The sequence below is a fragment of the Myripristis murdjan genome, chromosome 15, assembly GCF_902150065.1.
Source record: "Myripristis murdjan chromosome 15, fMyrMur1.1, whole genome shotgun sequence".
Classification (NCBI taxonomy): domain Eukaryota; kingdom Metazoa; phylum Chordata; class Actinopteri; order Holocentriformes; family Holocentridae; genus Myripristis; species Myripristis murdjan.
This window is the reverse complement of record NC_043994.1, coordinates 18,183,913-18,201,776: the sequence shown is the minus strand read 5'-3', so window position 1 is coordinate 18,201,776 and position 17,864 is coordinate 18,183,913. Positions and strand designations below refer to the sequence as shown.

The following is a 17,864-nucleotide window of genomic DNA, read 5'->3' as shown; positions in this document are numbered from 1 at the left end:
ACATTTAAATGGGGACATGGAATTTCTCATTTTCTGAAAAAAAAATAGTTTGTATAATCTTGTGATGGGCAGAAACAGACAGACATAGCTTGGGAGGGAGAAATATTGCTTCACTTCCCTTTATGTGTGTGTGTGTGTGTGTGTGTGTGTATCTGTGTCTATCAGGCTGTTGATCTTTTTGTTTGTTTTTCCTCTCTCCTGTGGGGAACAACTCCCCCTCATCATTAGTAATGAACCAGCAGTGGTGAAAGGGCCAAGCCACAGTCTCAGCCAAGCTCACTGGAGAGATGAATATTTGATCAGTCCTCTCCTTGTGTATGTTTTCTGTGTGTGTTTGTGTGTGCGTGTGTGTGTGTGTGTGCGCGCGCGCGCGAATGAGACAGAGTCCTGTGAGGTCAGCACTCACTGTGCATCACCCAATTTCTCCTTTTCTCTCGCCTCTCCTCCCTCTCTCTCACTTCTCACCTCCTCCTCCTCTTCTCCCTGCCTTTACACTCACATCACTCCCCTCTCCTCTCCTCCACTCATCACTGCTCCCCAATTCTATCCCATAATTCCTCTCTCCCTCTCCCCGTGTGTTACCCTCCCTCTCTCAATCCTCTTCCCCCCTGCAGGACAGTGCAGAGACAGAGGTGGACAGGAACAAGTGCTGTACTCTGTGTAACATGTTCTTCACCTCAGCCATTGTGGCACAGTCCCACTACCAGGGCAAAACGCATGCCAAGAGAGTCCGCCTGGTGTTGGGGGAGCCGCCCAGCTTACCCACAGCCACAGCCAGTCCTCCAAACACAGGTATAAACACGTTCTCTGGGACAAGGCCAAGCCGCAACAGCATGTTTTAGAAGATAGGTTTGATATTTTTCAATCCAGGCTGTATTAAAATGTGGATACCCATCATATGTAACCATGCATAGCACAGACTCACCTTTAGCTTTAGTGACAAGGAGCTTCATTTTCAGCTTCAAAACCAAGTCACATCATAGTCAAATATGTCATGAAAATGTTGACCGGAAAAAAAAAAAATGAGCACAAACAGTGCTTTCTGACGAGTTTTGTAATTTGCAATTTCGCTGCTAATTCCTGACCTCCTGAACTCCGATTTCAGAATCTAAATTTTCAGCTTGTGACAACATTGCGTTCACGTTGTCAACTCGAGAAAAACTCGAGTTAAATCCAAGTTTCTTCTTCTTACTAACTTTCATTTGTCTCATGAACATCATGCCGGCACAGGTCAAACATTTACCAGAGCCCAAGTGAAAGTGAATGCAGCTTTAGCCAACTCGCAACAGAACAGTGTAGATGTGTTCAAGACAGTATCATTTTACATTTTTTTTCTGAGGCTGAAAAGCAGCGCCCTGTTGGATCGTGTCGAAGGCTAACAAGAAGCTGCGGCAGATGGTGAAGTTTCTCCTCACTAAGACCAGCAGTGAGATTGTGCTGTGTCCTGTGTGGTTATAAGAGATGGATATCAACGTTTCAATACAGCCTGGTTTGAGAAATACCTTTAATGAGCTAAGTACACACACAACCAAACCTGTGCAGTTTGAGACATGCATGGCACATGGACACCAGGGCAATCAGACTGATCACTGCAGGTATCGGAGCAGCTAGGACTGAGGCCAGTGACCCCGTGCCATTTCTGCCGTGGGCTGGAGAGCTAAACAGAGCAGTGCAGTGAACTGATCTGTGGTGTTTGATCCTCACGCTGTGGATGTCTGCCCGTGCCTGTCAGGCCAAAACAGCGAAAACATGACAGATGAAAGTAAAATCTTGACAGATCCACTCTATTTTTGCTCTGGCCTTTAAACTACCCCATTACTCACAAGCCCGTTGACCCCCCGGCCGATCAATAATGCTATTGGATTCTAATTTCCCTGCTTGCACACAGAGTCGCTTCTCACTAAAGACCCAGGTAATTAACAATAGCAGAAAACACATCCTGTCACACTCTTGTGCACGCGGTCTTACACACACACACACACACGGACGCATCCAGACATCTACCTTTCGCGGCATGTACCACTTAACTCAGAACTGCTGTTACTTCAAAGCATATGTTTGTATTTCTAGTGGATTTGGAAAGCTTTAGTCATGCTTCAGTCAAAAATTCTTGCCTGGATATCAGAGAAATAAATGTCTGGAATTGTTAATGTGCCAGGGGCTAAGGAACTAAAACGTTGGAAGTTCAAGCAAATACACGTCCTTTAATTTGCCAAGGTCTCACCATTAATGGGCTCACCTTCAAAGACGCCCTTAACAAATCTGGACATCCATAAATTGATTTTTATTCATGCTTACGATTCTTTAAGATTATCGTTTTTTAAGTGTCAGTGCTGGTGAGCCGTCTCCGGGCGAGCTTTACATAATGTGATTTAAATTGGATTCAAAGTGAAAATTCACAGAGCTTTAAACGCACAATTACCACCAAGGGGGTGTTCTAATCAAGCCCCTGAGTGACTTTTGCTAAACTTTGGCCTACTTTGGAGAAGTGTCACTTCTGTACAGCCGTTGCCGTGGAGTTGCCATGGCTTTTGTGACAGTGGGACCTGAAGGAAAAAGAGAGAATGAAAGGAAGAGTGACCTGGGAGAGAGGAAGGGGATTTCAGGAGAGATTAAAGTCAAAAGTAGCCTTCATGATCACTCTGAGATGAAGGCTCCACTGTAGACGCGTAGCCAAGCTGACAGGATCAGACATGCACACACACACACACACACACACACACACACTCTCACACACACACAAACATTTATCCAGAAACCCACATAGGCAGGATAACAGATGCATTCACAGTTCTGCTATACACAGATGACATTTGCATGCATATTAGGACGCGTGGACACTAACTCACAAACAGTAACACACTTTTGCGTGGATACACTCAGAACCATGTACACACACACACACACACACATAGAGAGAGAAAGAGGAGGAGGCAAAAGCCATGTGTGATGGAGATGCCCTTGAGAGGTTGAAAGCATAGAACATACCTGCATGCACTCCCTTTTCACATAGTGCAACCCCCCATCACTCCTCAACCCACACACACACACACACTCACTCACACACTCTCTGTCCCCCACTCCGTGAAAAAACACTTACTTCTGCTCCGCTGTGCACAGATCACAGTCAAGAGAAGAGAAAGGGTGGGAAAACAAGGGATGGAGAGAAAAAACACATCCCATCTCTCCCTGTTGCTGTTTAGCACGCACTGTTCCACAGAGCTGTCACAGCGAGGGAGCTTCATTCTGTCACTCACACACACACACACACACACACACACACAAACACACACCTAAATACTCACACATGAATGGCATCCATGCCACTAGGGGGATTTTAGGATGGCCTGACAGGAAGGAAGATGTATAATGATGGAATGATGCCTCACAGAGATTAATGGTGGAATGAAATGATAGTAAACGAGGCAGAGGGAGAGAGTTTTGTAAGTGAGATGATAGTGTAGCAACTGCAAGCGCGAGGGAAGCAAATGTGAGTAGGTGTGGTTGGTGAGAGTAGCAGAGAGACGGCCATAGATACAGTAACTATGCGAACAGAGCACCAACACGCCAAGGTATGAGCAGCCAATCAGCTCGCAGGGCTAGAATCAAGTCAACACACACACGCACCACACAAAAATACACACACACACACATACACACAAAGACACCCACTCATGGTCACTGGTCAGCAATGCATACACTTCCCTGCTCGACGGCGATGGTTTATGGTCACTGTGAAGGGGTGAGGGGTGAGCGTGCATTTTTCTGTGATGTAAAATATGAAAACGTGCAGAATTGCGCGTATTTAGTCATTGACGGCATAACTCGGGAGACATTGACACGTTGTAGATGGCAGATCGGCACATTTGGACATGCCATCTGGCATCATAAGCTTTCTCACACAATTTGGCTGTGGACCTAACACCCCCTCCCTGTGTTCAAATAAACACAGTTTGAGCACAGACTATCTCTTTGCGTACACTGTACTGTACCATCCACAATTAGGACCATTCATGCGCACATACACACACGCGCACACACACACACACACACACACACACAACGCCTGACACACTTTCTCAAGGGTGGATCATGCAGTCACACCCCCACCCAAACACCCACATGCACACACGCTCATGCACGATCCTCATTGCGTCACTCACAGCCACGTCCCGTGGTCATGTCAGTGCCTGTTGGTTATTAATGGGCAATCGCCATGGTAACCGGTGCCATGTCATGAGTAGCAGGTCACCTGGAAGTCTGCCATTTCTTTTTTTATTCCCGCACAGAGGAGAGGAGAGGAGAGGAGAGGAGAGGAGAGGAGAGAGCAGAGCAGAAGATAGTATCAAGGGATGAGAATGACAAGGGATTGGGTGCAGAGAAAAGGAAAGGGAGAGGATAGAAACAGGGTGAGAGGGTATGGAGGGGAAGGAAAGAGATGAGTGAGTATAAGGTGGGAAAAGGAGAGGAGGTTGGGAGGTTCGTAGGGAGTTGGGAGGAGAAAGTCAGATTCTAGTACAGTAGCATTGGCCCCTGGAGTGCTATTGGCCTTTTCCCGACCCCTCATCTGGGCTCCATAGATCTGGCCTATAGCAATCTATTGCTCTTTGCTTTCAATTTCCACTGGGAGAGAACTAACCCTAGTTGTGTTTTCAAGTGTGTGTGTGTGTGTGGGAGTGCGTGCATACATGTGCATGTGTGTGTTTGTGAGAATATGTGTGTGAATGCATTACTGTTATAATATTTTCATGTAAGTGGGGTTTCAAGTAGGCTCTTGAACACCATTTGCACTGACTGATGTTCACCGGCTATCCAAACCTTTATGTGTTCCATCTGAACTCACTTTAACATGTTCCCTTCCCTCACTCTCTCCCTCTGCAACCCTTCACCCATCACTATCTAATGCGCCCTGCCATCTTCTCATCTCTCTTCAGATTCCTCCCCCTCCACCCCACAGCCCACAGACCCCGCTGCCTGCCCCCCTCCTCCCCCGACTCTGCCCTGGCCAATGGCTGTTGTCGGTGGCACCGCAGGAGGAGAAGCAGGGAAGTACTGCTGTCTGTGCGGAGCCTGGTTCAACAACCCGCTGATGGCCCAGCAGCACTACGAGGGCAAGAAACACCGCCGGAACGCAGCCAGGGCACGCCTCTTGGAGCAGCTAGCTGGCAGTCTGGATGCCACGGAGAGCACAGGTCAGCCTCTTGGCCGCCAGCCCGGCCTCTCCTAATGCAAGTGACAAGTGAAGGGCAGAAGGGGTGTTACGACTTTGTGTGAGGAAAGATGATATGGGTGAGATCACATTTAGACAGTGTTTACATTTGTGGCAAGAAGTGGTGAGCATCTGAGAAGGTTATACACCTTCCGCTGTGGTGTGCCTTTCACATGTATTATATCTGCAATGCGTCGCATCAGTGATTCACAAATGAAATTTGCACAAACAGCCAGCTATTATGAAGACAGCCTTTTTTTACATTGCCCCTATCTTTGTGCAAAAACTTGCATTCTGCATTAGTAGTGTCAGTCTTCCCCCTGCCCCCTGAGCCTCATGTACATTTCCACTGGCTCCAGAGCTTTCTCTCCTCCTATTTCCATCTCCCTCTATTGTTCCTATTTTTATGAAGAACAATAAAAAAAAAACTCCTAAAATTGGTTTGACTTACCACTTCCCTTAAAGTGTAAGATTTAGAATTGTAAAACTTTACAAGTCCACATCTAGGGAGGGCCATCATAATAAATTGTGCAATATTAAAGTGGCTCATACTGGGCAAATAGTCCCTGGTGTTGCCATTTGCCACAATTATTCTGTGACAACGATATCAAAGGAGTGGTATATCTATCTGTCTCACGTTATCAGTATTAGTCTTGGATCAAAAAACCATGTGTATCAGTTCAAGGGAAATTTTGCCACGTATTAGGACCTTAATCATCTGCTTGCTACAGTCTGATCTTTCCATGTTGGCTGTTAGGGGATAGAGGCGCCTCATTACAGCATTTCTTTCACACTTGTTAGCGCGAGCACCGTGGTGTGTAAAACTGTCAAAATGGTAGGGCCGCTGTTAACTTGCTGCACAAGGCACATTTAAAACAAGAACTTCAAAGTTACCGCTGTAAAAACATGGCAGCTCGGTAACAGTACGTCTTACGCCACTATTTCTGTTGAAGGTTGAATCACACAGATCGCGCACATCATTTCAAGGACGACACAATGTTTACATTTAAATGCATTTCATATTGCACATTCCTCATCAGGCAAATTAGGATCGAATTGCAGTTAACAGTCGAATTTATTATTATCTTATCACTTAGATGCTCTCTCTCTCTCACACACACACACACAAATAAAGAATACCATCACATGCTCACACACAAGTTTGTGCTTGAATGTTAATCTAATGATATTATTAATAGTATTTGGGACAAGCAGAAATCGCTTTTGCCTGTGATGAGATACCGCGTAACGTCATCCCACTGCAGCGTTCAGCCTGTTCACACATGAGCAGCATGCAGCACACTAATCCACAGACATATAAGTTCAGTACAGTCATGCTGCTCACACACAACACACACACACACACACACACACATGGCGACCCTACATGAGCTGAAGCCGTGCAGTTCGCTGTGCGCTCCAGGTGCCATGACACAAACCATCATCTCAAGAGGCCAATCACATTAGAAGCATGAGTCACGTCACCGCCCACACTGGCTCAGAGGCTTAAAGAGGTGTCATGCTGGATATCGTCCTCCATCCACACATTGTGACCCAGATCCTACAACCTCTGCTGTTTATCGGCAAATTCTGACTCCAAACCCCAACTTGCATCTCATTAGATAATGCACTAAGTAGATAGATACTAATTGCTTAACTAATTACAGTATACAAAAAAACTGCTATGTCTGCATTTTGCTCAGCTTAAATCGAGCTAAGTGCACTCAGAGAAAGGCAAGTCTGGTGCAGAGTCTATTGGTAGTCTGTTTTTTTTTTTTTATTTTTTATTCCCAAGGGTAATGATCTGGTCTGAGAGTGTCTAAGTGAGCTCACCGCTGACATAATCAATTATATGCACTATCAATCCAGTGGTTGTTCCAGTGCTTTTACTTTGAAACACTTTGTACCTCCACCATCAGCGGGGGGGGCGGTTGTTGTTTTGCGAGACACTTCTTCACCGATGCGAGATTCTCACATCTGATTGGCTTTTCTCACCACTTCAGGTGTGAAGTCACAGGTGTGTGCGGGGCGTAATCTCACAGGGAGGGATGAACGCGAGGAGACAGCTGAGCTAAAAGAGCAAGGGAGCGAGTGAGATACACGGGGAGAGAGAGGGAGGGAGAACAGGTGGGGAGGGGATGAGAAATGAGAAACTCGTTGCGAGCCAAGTGCAAATTCATCTGTGTCCTTTTGTCCTCTTTTTCTCCTGCGCTGGAACTCCTTTCCCTTTACGAGCTTTTATCTTCTTCTCATCTCCCTCCTGCCTCTGTACCCCGCCTTTTTGCCTTTGTTTGTTTGTTTGTGTGTGTGTGTGTGTGTGTGTGTGTGTGTGTGTGTGTGTGTAGACCACTGGGGGCTCCGATCTCTCCTCATGTCTCATCTGTCATCCTCATTAGCTCCCCACGAGGCACAGGTGAATTATTTACACACCAATATTCTTTCTTTCTCATTCTTCCTCTCTCTCTCTTGCTCTCCCTCTATGTCTCTCTACCATGTCTGCCTCTTCCTTTCAGTCCAAACTAAAGCACCATGTCAGGTTGTATTCTGGTTGTCTTCTATCGATGAGAGAGACCTTTACCTGTGCCTACACAGTCAGATATACCCTCTCTCCTCCTCTCTCTCTTTCTCTCTCACTCTCAATTCATTTGAAAATGCAATATTCCAGTATGCTGTATGTCACCAATGAAAGCACATAGAATGCAGAAAAACGAAACAGAATGACAGAGTGGTAAATGACTGTGGCACATATTGTTTTATAAATAGGGAAAAAAATGCCTACTATATATGAATGCATACATCTACGCACATAAAAAAAAAATGAACTGAAGTGTAATTTCTCAGCTTGTAACAGCTGAGACAAATTTTGCTGCCACCCACACAGACTTCTCATCCGCTCCCGCTTTAGCATCGGTAGTTTTGTTTCATTAGCACGGAGGGAGAAGTTTGGAAAGTATTTTCAAAGTTTTTTTTTTTTTTTTTTTTCTATAATGCAGCACATAATTTGCTGATTTCATTACCCTTGTTGTCTACCTCTCTCAGTTTCAGGATGTCACTGAGTCTTAATTTTGATCCTTTCATTTTTTTTTGTTGTTTTTAATGTTTAGATATGTAGCTAATTGAATTTTATGGTTGAGATTTGAGTGGCACAGAGATTTTCCAATCTCGGAAATAGAATCTCTCTCTATGTCTCTATCTCTTTCTCTCTCTCTCTCTCTCTGTCACACACGCACACACACACACACACACACATACACAACCAGAAAATGTCACAAAAATCCCCATGACATCAAAATTGACACCATCTCTTACTCTTTGGTTGTGTAATTGTCCATACAGGGCATAGGGGACAAGGCGTTATTTTCCACAGTTTAATGAGAGACAAAATCCTCGGAGATGGATGCAGGGGAGTTGGGGGGTCGGGGGAGCGAGGGGTGGGGGGGGGTTGCCAAGGAAGGAAGGAACCCGACTGCTTTGGCTGTGTCTGTACATAAATCACGACGGGGTAGAAACCCCTCAAGACAGAGCCAGCACTTTGTCTCCCGTCTCCTCTCTCTGGAGACCCAGGGGAGAATTAGAAACAGTGAGATAAGCGTCTAGTACTGGAGTGTGTGTGTCTGTGTGTGTGTGTGTGTGTGTGTGTGTGTGTGTGTAGACTTGAGAGAGGTGTACCACTGATGTACCAAAGCAGAGAAAATTGTGTGTGATTGATGACTGCGCCTGAGTCGGAAGACAAGACTGACCTCCTCTCCCATGAGGAAGCACTCACTGTGCTGTCTCTCTCTCTCTCTCTCTCTCTCTCTCTCTCTCTCTCTCTCACACACACACACACACACACACACATACATACATATTAACAGTACATATACACACAAACATAGTACAGGCATTGTAGGACCCCATCTTTCCTCCTCCTTCTTCTTTCTTCCTCTTTCCTACAAACACATTGTTTCACAACAACCTTGAGAATTATGAATTGGTCAATATGAGCCAGACAGTAAAATGTAAATAGCACAAAGTAATGAGCTGAAGCTCGAATTTGGAAAATGAGGAGAATCCAAAAGTAATAGTTGAGAAAAATAGTTTCCTTCCTGTGTCTGATGAATTTTGTTCTAAAACAGATGGTCCTTGCAATTACTGTCACACTTTGCTGCAAAACTAATTAGTCCTTGTTTAAGTCCTTCAAAGTTTATTGCTTGGTAAAATTCCACTTGGATTTGGTATAACTTTCACCCACTTCCATACTGTATTTGTGTTATATATTCCTGTGAGATGTGCTGTCAAGCCTTTGCTGCAGACTGTTGGTTTTGATTGCATCTCAGTGGGGTTTGCAGACTGTTTTTAGATTCAGTTACTTTTTAATCCAGCAAAGCACATGGTAAACTAATGGTGTACCAAAGCACGGAGGCTCTTGGGTAGTAAAATCTCCGTAAACTGTTATCCTGATCTCCATGGTGAATAAAGTTACAGAAAAATATGTTGCAGTTGGCTCTCACTTGGAAGGTGCCCCATAGGAAGGAACAGGAAAATAGAAGAAACCTTATCTCTAAACAAAGTATTTTTGGGTGCTCACCTGGTAGAGTGCGAGCCACATATCAAGACCGAGTCCTTACTGCAGTGGCCTGGGTTCGAATCTGGCGCAGGCCATTTGCTGCCCTGTCATCCTCTCTCTCTCTCCTGCATTTCCTGTCTCTCAAAGCTGAAATGCCAGTAATAACAAAAAACCTATTTCAAAACTATTTTTTTTAACTTGGTATTCAGTGGTAGCGGTGGTAGAGTTTGTATAGAAATGATGTCCTCCCTCTGTGTCTTAATACCATCCTATTCTTTAAACATTGCCACAAGCGGCGATTGTGGGGTTTTGAGCACAACATGCGGCATGATTGAAAGCTGCAGGGATTCCTGCATGAATCCCCCAAAATATTTGGTTTCTTCAATTTATGTTTCAAAAAACATTGACCAAAATGTAAAAATAGCTGTTGTAGCATCAGCATCTGGACAGTCGGTATCTGGGAGTTTTCTTTTACACACGTTGTCATTTATCATTTTGCAAAATAAGTTTGAAAGTGAAAATGAATATGGTCGAAAGTTGGACACAGTCCATGATTTATGAAAATTCGCTTGCTTGGCAACATTGACAGCAAAAACTGAACAAGAAGTGAAATGTATTTCATAAAATGTAAAAGATTGGAGCATCTTGTTGATGGAAATGTAGCCTATATGATTAGGTGCTTTTTAATCCACATAATCTTGTGTTTGTGTATACAGTGTTATGGGCCACCATGTAAAAGTGGCTGATAGCGCCACCATGTGCCTGAATGGTGTACATTTTTTTCTTCACTTTTAAGTCATGTGCAAGCATTCAAACCTGTTTTTGTTGCTTTGGGTTTCTGAGTTCGACACGACGTGCTAAGGAGCAGTTACTGTTATTACCATTTCAATCAAACAGGGGCAGGAGGAATAAAAACTGAGGTCGTGTTCTGATTTGATCAGCTCCAGTCTTACATGTAGAAGTAGCTTTTAATCTCCAGCAGAACCAAACAGAGTCAGGAGATATTAATCAATAGGCCTCCCTCTGCATAGAAAGGATATGAAATTCTTGCAGTTTCGTGATGTTTTCTACACCTAATGATGAAAATAACAAAATATTTTAATGGAAAAAACACATATTTTAGTTTACCATCCCTTTAATAAACCATGTAGCTTTTTCTACAGTAGACTTCACGATATCTTCACCTGAGAGACACAAGAGGAAGAAGCTGCAGCTATAGCTTGACAGAAGGGCCTAATGGAAGAAACCACCAACGTGCTCCAGATAGATCATTAATGTGGTTCTGTCGAGGCTAAGTCAAATTTTTATCAGACACTAAAACTGTCGGAGATCATTAAAAAGCTTTGCAACAACAGCTCTGGAAAAAAAATAGGAGAAATGAACATAATTTCCACAATTTTTCAGAGTGCAGAATATAGCTCATTACTAGTTTGACAGGCTTTTAAGCCTCTCTTTACCGGGGGTGCCAGTAATGCTGGAAGGCTCTGTGCATTCAACGTCAGCCACAAGCAGCTCTGATTCCACTCCCACTCCCACAGCTCATCTCACCTCCTCTTTTCTCTCTCCCTGGCATATCTTCTTGTGTAATTAACAAGGCTTAGAACACCCTTACACACACTGCTCATGCTCACAGAAACACACGTTCACAACCCAGCGTTGTGTAGTGGCCGTGGTGCACGCACTCTTTCCCAGCATGTAATTAACATGGATTAGGGCGCAGTGCAGCCTCATGCCAGAAGTGCTTTATTAACCAAAACTGTGTGTGTGTGTCTGAGTGTGCTTGTTGTCTGCATGCTTGCGTGTATTCAAAAACACACACATAAACACTGACACATTCGCAAACTGCAGCATATTGCACGTAAGTTCAACGCGGCCAGACAGTGGGGAGATGGTATCAATCAGGCTAGAACGGAGTCTGCTTTCATACACACCCACACACACACACATAAAAAAAAAAACACACACTCACTATGTTTATTGTACACACAAGAATAGACCTCCTATAATCCTTGCACCAATGAAGCGCAAGGGTGGAAGAGAGAAAATGAGGGAAAACAGCAAGTGACTTATCATGCTGTTCTCTTCCTAATAATCTCCTCCTTCAATTAATTGTCTTTTCATTGATAGAGAACAGAGGTAATGACAACTTGGCAGAGAGAGAGAGTATTTCTATCTCTCTCTGTCTCTCTTTCAACCCACACACACACATACACACACACACACACACACACACACAGATATATGCAGAGTTAGTCATGCACATGCAAAATGCCAGCACTTAAGCCAAATCAGTCCTTACTCCAGGCAGCTAATTCAGTCAAGGCTCTCCTGGAAATGACTGCTTGTCCTTGATCACCTCCGAAACACACAGAGCATCTTCCAAACTGGAGGAACTGGATTATGCCACATTATGCAGTTGCAGTGACCTCACGCCGCTCCTCGCTATGTCTGTTCTTCATCTCCCAACATGGTTTTCCAATTACCGCCACAGAGGGTCAAAAGGTGGTGGAAATCACCAAAAACTCATAAATCTCACAGGCGGTAATGACAGTGGAGAAAAGGGCATCTACATTTACAATAGCACCCCCAAATTTCCTTCTGTTGCTCATTCTGATTCCCCCCCAAAAACACACACACACACACACACACACAGAGCCACGTAGGAGGGATGAGTGGCTTCCTGAGATTAATTTTTGACTGTTTTGTCATACAAGCCTGCAGTGTCAAGGCAGTTCATCTCCTATCAGAGCAAAGTTCTGCCATGACAGCTACGCACTGCATACAGTGTGAGGAAACAAAAATAGAGTTTCAGGCGTAGAGAGAGAGAATAAATGACCAATAAATCACTGCTGCCATAGATACCATGTGTAAGTGCACTTTTCTTCTCTTTTTTTTTTTTTTTTTTTTTGAAGATATCATGTTTTCTCCCATGGTCATTAAACCCCCAGCATCCATTTTACATCGCTTCTGCAATATGACAACTCATTATCCTTTCCATTTCTCCATCTCTCTCTCTCTCTCTTTCTCTCTCATCTTTTTATGCACATCACTTTTTTTCTCCAGCAATTTCCTCTATTCACTCATTTTGTCTACCTAACACCCCCCCACCCCCACCATCCCTCCACCACCCGTCCTCCCTCCACTTCATCTCGCTTCACCCCTCTCTGTCAGCATCTCCATCCCATCCATCTATTTTTGGGTGTTCATCTCGACCACCTGCAAACCCTCTAATTAGTTCACATCTGTTTCTGAGCCATGCCATGTCAAGCACACATTCACAAATACAATACACACTCACGTGCACGCTCAGCCGCACACAATGCAGGACACGCAAACTCCGTGCAGCGCCGTCCTTTGGTCGCCCTCAACGTCCTGATTCTTCCCATCCTTGTGAAGTTACAAAAAAACACCTTCACAAGTCAATCTTGAAGGTAGCAGGCGGTGATCTAAAAATGTAACTGGTTTTCTGCTAATGATTAGTCTAACCAAATCCTCCTCCAGATGCACCATAATTAGGAAAATCACCCTGCACTGCGAAATGTGGAAAATAAGACAGTTACTCATGTTGATTCAAATATTATGCGTATTGTTGCTCCTGTTGCTTTTGTTGTTGCTGCCACGGAAGACGATGATGATGATGATGACAAAGATAACTCGGAAGCCTTTGAGGACTTTTATGATCAATGTTCCTTGAAAATGTCGTTGCAATAAGAGCTGTGTTTTTGGTGTGTGTTTGTGTGTCTCTCCAGGACTGCGCAGTAGCTACTCCTGCAGCATCTGCAGTGTCGTCCTCAACTCCATTGAGCAGTACCACGCACACCTCCAGGGCTCCAAGCACCAGAACAAGTCAGTGCAACAACTCAGCACTAAGCATGACGGACAGATGGATGGATGGATTGATGGCTGAATGGAAGGATGGATGGATAAATGGATAGAGTGTTGCTGTATGAGTGATTGAACAGTCAATCGATTCCAAAGGAGACATGCATTGTCAGTGCAAGCTAATTGACCATAAACACCAAATCAATATATGGATGAGCTATGCTGTCTCCCCCAGTGGATAAAGGAAGGGAATTGGAGCACAACCTTTTCCTCTTTCTTGCCCTGTAGGGAAACAATGTGGATGTTTGAAACTGATTACAGAGCATGGTTAGATCAATGGATTCCCTTCAAAAGTCAGGCCGAGGACTCATCTGTGGCGCGAGTTTTACGGGGAAAGTAGAAATGAAATGTCAGCAACTACAACGGCCGGTGTCAGTTCAGTCTGATGTTTATCATGTTATCATGCCATGATGCATTAAGTGCCAGGTTTGTCCACTTCCAAGTTAGATGAATGACATATAAATATTAACAAGTTGTTTACTCTCATATTCAGTGGTGAAACAAGACAGATTAAGGCAGATCCAGCTAGTATCAACAAAATGACGCTTGAATGTAGAGGTTTCTGTAAAACAAGCTGATTCACATTGGAAACAAGTGGGATTATCTTAACCCTCATGCTGCGTCATCTCCGGGTCCCACTGATCCTAACCCTTTCCACTCGGTCCTACTGACCTGGGTCCCAGTGACCCACTCCTTTTCGCTCCTTTTCGCTCCCGGAGCTGATGCATGAAAAGGGAGCAGGTCAGTGGGACCCAGAGACGAAGGCAACACGAGGGTTAAAGTGACAGCTTGCATTCTCACTAGAGGTGTAACAATATACATATTTGTATTGATCTTTTCGAGATGAGGCTTTCAGTTCAGTATGCATTCAAAAACCAAACGAATTTTGTCAATGTCGCTTTTTCATGGACCTATAAAGAGAATGGAGCCACTGTGCCCAACAAGGCGGCCAACACGACGTAACAGGCAACATGCTGTCTGCCCGCCCCACCCCCAAAGAAAAACACTCCAGCGCAATATGGCTGCTAATGCCATTACCATACCAGAAATAAAAGATCGTCCAGTAACCAACAGGTCTGGCATTTGGAGCCACTTTGGTTTCCCAGTGAAACAACGGTATGTCGCATCTGCTATACAAGGTCACAGGAGTTGGATTACTTACTGAATCTTTCATTTACGTCGACATCACAACAGTGTGTTAACAAGTGGAGCTAGACGAAAACAAGAAGCAACACACACACAGCAAGCTATCGCAGCATTTCTGCAGGCGCAGCCGTATACAACTGATTCAAACAGGGAAAAAGAAGTCACGAGGATCGATAATTGAATCCCCAACAAATGTGTTGTTGCGCATCCTTGAAAACATTTTTTCAGCTTTGGGTCGCTGCTTTGCTGGGCCAGGTACACTTCATTCATTTTCGAGAAAATCAGTCCCAGGGAACAATGGCGGAGGCAGGGGGTGGCTGGGGGTTGCCATGGCAATCATATGCTAAATCCTGGCCACTCCATTGGCCACCACAAGCGCCACATCACCATGTTTTTTTCCTGGCATCAGACTATTTTCACTGGAGAGAAAAAAAAACACAGTTAAAAATCACATAATCACAGTGTATTTCAGTATATAGTGTATTTCAGAGTACTGAGCACTCTCGCAGCCCAAGTTCAATAGCTGACATTTCACAGGCTGCAGCGTGGTAATTTTATAACAGCATGAAGACACCAGTGTTATGTAAAAGTAGAGACCTTGAGGAATCTGTAGGTATCAAGCATGGCATGCTAGCTCATTGCAAAGGGGAGTATTTGCTCCAAATTAAGATAACATGAAACAGCCTGTTTGATAAACATGCTTGTCCCGAGTAGATCAAGGACACTTTTCGTGCCTCTTTATTCCATCCTGTCCATGATTAGAATCTGAGTAAGTTTGTAAGAATTCAATTTGAATATTGGTTCCTTTCAAAGTGTTGAATTATTGATGCCTTAATTATTAATCAGTAAAATGTAATTTAATGTTGATGATTGATGGCTCAGATAGTGCCATATCTAACAACTCATCCACAGTGCGGGCTGTTTAAATCCCTAAAATGCATCACGACAAACAATGTATGTCATAAACTGTGTAATGACAGTTACAAAAAAGTGTGCTAATCTTAAGAGTGTCTGAGATTGTTTTCTCTGTTGATGGTGATATAAAACATTAGAGCCCATTATGATTCCTAATGGTGCACTTGTAAGTGTGATTGGCTCATTTGGCAGCCTGAGTAAATGAATTAAAGGGAGAGTGACCTGAAATAGTGACTATGTGGCCTACGTTCTCACTGGTCGGGACGCCGATTCCTGCGCCACACCAGAGTAAACACTGGTCACAGCCTGGCCACTCCAGTGAAAACCTCTCTCTTTGCCACTGCCGGAGAAGTGCTCACTCACATGACTGGGAACCAGTTGACAGGACAAACTTGGAGGATCTATTACACTCACATGGAGTAGCAAATACCATTATATAGGTAAGAACAGAAACTATCACTGTGATTTTTTGCAGTTTGCACTGGATAACATCAGTTCCATAGTCTGGAAGAGCAATGTAAAGAGATGTAGAGGCATACCAGGGTAACACAATGTAGACGCAGATTTAAATACTGTAAATGTAGCCACATCATAGGCATAACGAGGCCAGTTAAGGACATCCAAGGACGTGGTCTCATTATGTCCAGCCTCGTCATGATTGATCTCAAAAATGCCAACGTGAGGGAAATGATATCCAAGCAGGAAGAGCTTGTGATAGAGAGCTGCTACATTTCAAGCATTTATCATGAGATAGCTGTGAGGGTGGCTGTGGGCAGTGTGTCGGTGTGTGCATGTGTGTGTGCGTGTATGCATGTGTGTCTATTTGTATTTACACGCATGTAATGGAAATGAAGTGTGTCATGCCTGGAATAATTGCCAGACAAAGAGTGCTTGAGGCTGTATTTTTGTTGTGGTTGTTTCTGGTTTTGTTTCTCTTTTTTTTTTACTTTGCTTTCTTTTTCTTTTCTCTTTTTTTTTTTAGAGAGTTGAGAGATTTCAGCTGAATGTCTGTATTTGTCAGCCATGGAGCATAACTTGTCTGGCTGCAGACATCAAACTTCTGCAAAGCAAGTAAACTCTTCCACAGAGTTGTGGGTGTAGTGAGGGAGAAGAGGAGAGAAAACACGAATGAGAAAGATGGAGAGAAGGACAAAGAAATCACAGTTAATAGAAAGAAACAACACATTTGGTATCTTGTATCTATTAACTATGAATAGGTATTACTCAACAGATAATCATAAAGGTAATCTCACCCTCTATAATAATGTAAGTGCTGTATGTTAGTTTTAGTTCTGTTACTGTCAATGCAGTACTCTTCTAAAATTAATGTTAGGATTGTGAATCTTTGGCTGAAAAGAAACTCAGTGTGATTCATAATTTACTATTTGGCTTAGCATTTCTATTTAAGAGGCTTTTCTTTAAAAAAAAAAAAAAAAAAATCAATTCAAACCAATTCAATTAACTGCCATTAATCAATTAATTGCCAAATTTGTAGGTTCCTTAATAAATGTGTACAATAGGCTACATGATTTTTTTTTTTTTTTCTGGATTATATCCTATAGCTATTCATGACCTGACCTCCACTTTTCATTGAACTGCCTGTTCTTCTTCTTCATCTCTTCCTGGAGTTCATTTGTTCTCTCTGACTGGCTGTCTGATCGATTGTTTCACCTATTTTTTTTTCTCCACCCGCAATATGCCGCCACTTTTGCCCTTTTTTTTGATTGTCAGGGGTGAACCTGTAACTTTCCTAAACCTGGGACTTGTCAGAGCACATGAAGTCCAGCTTCTGCCTTTTCTTTTCTTTTCTTTTCTTTTCCACTGCATGGAGACCAAACCGTGAAGGGGAGCAGGAGCTCCAGGCTTAATCTTTTTTTTGTAGTCTTACTTTATTCTTCTCCACTGTTTGGCTGTGCAGTGGATGCCCTGCTCTCCCAAATGCAGTGAATTTTTAACACTTTTTAAAAATATATTTTATTATGGAGCTATAACATTTTTTTTGTAGCTCAGTGTTTGTAACGGCTGGGTGGAGATCCCACTGAATACTGTAAAACCTCAATTAAAAGCCGAGGAAATCACATCAAAACAGTCATGCATCAGGCAATTTAATTAACCTGCTTTAATCCCCAATTGTTGACTGATTATATCAGCCTCTGACAGTCT

The 17,864-nt window shown here is 43.6% G+C and overlaps 1 protein-coding gene across 1 annotated transcript in view; it reads left to right on the top strand.

The window, feature by feature from the left end:
• The window catches only part of LOC115372168 (zinc finger matrin-type protein 4), a 49,120-nt gene that overhangs the window by 21,969 nt on the left and 9,287 nt on the right, over positions 1-17,864 (top strand). Inside the window, exons 4-6 of the mRNA XM_030069848.1 lie at positions 615-792; positions 4,935-5,192; positions 13,508-13,604. Of these exons, the coding sequence (XP_029925708.1) occupies positions 615-792; positions 4,935-5,192; positions 13,508-13,604 (533 nt within the window). The remainder of the gene's footprint in view (positions 1-614; positions 793-4,934; positions 5,193-13,507; positions 13,605-17,864) is intronic.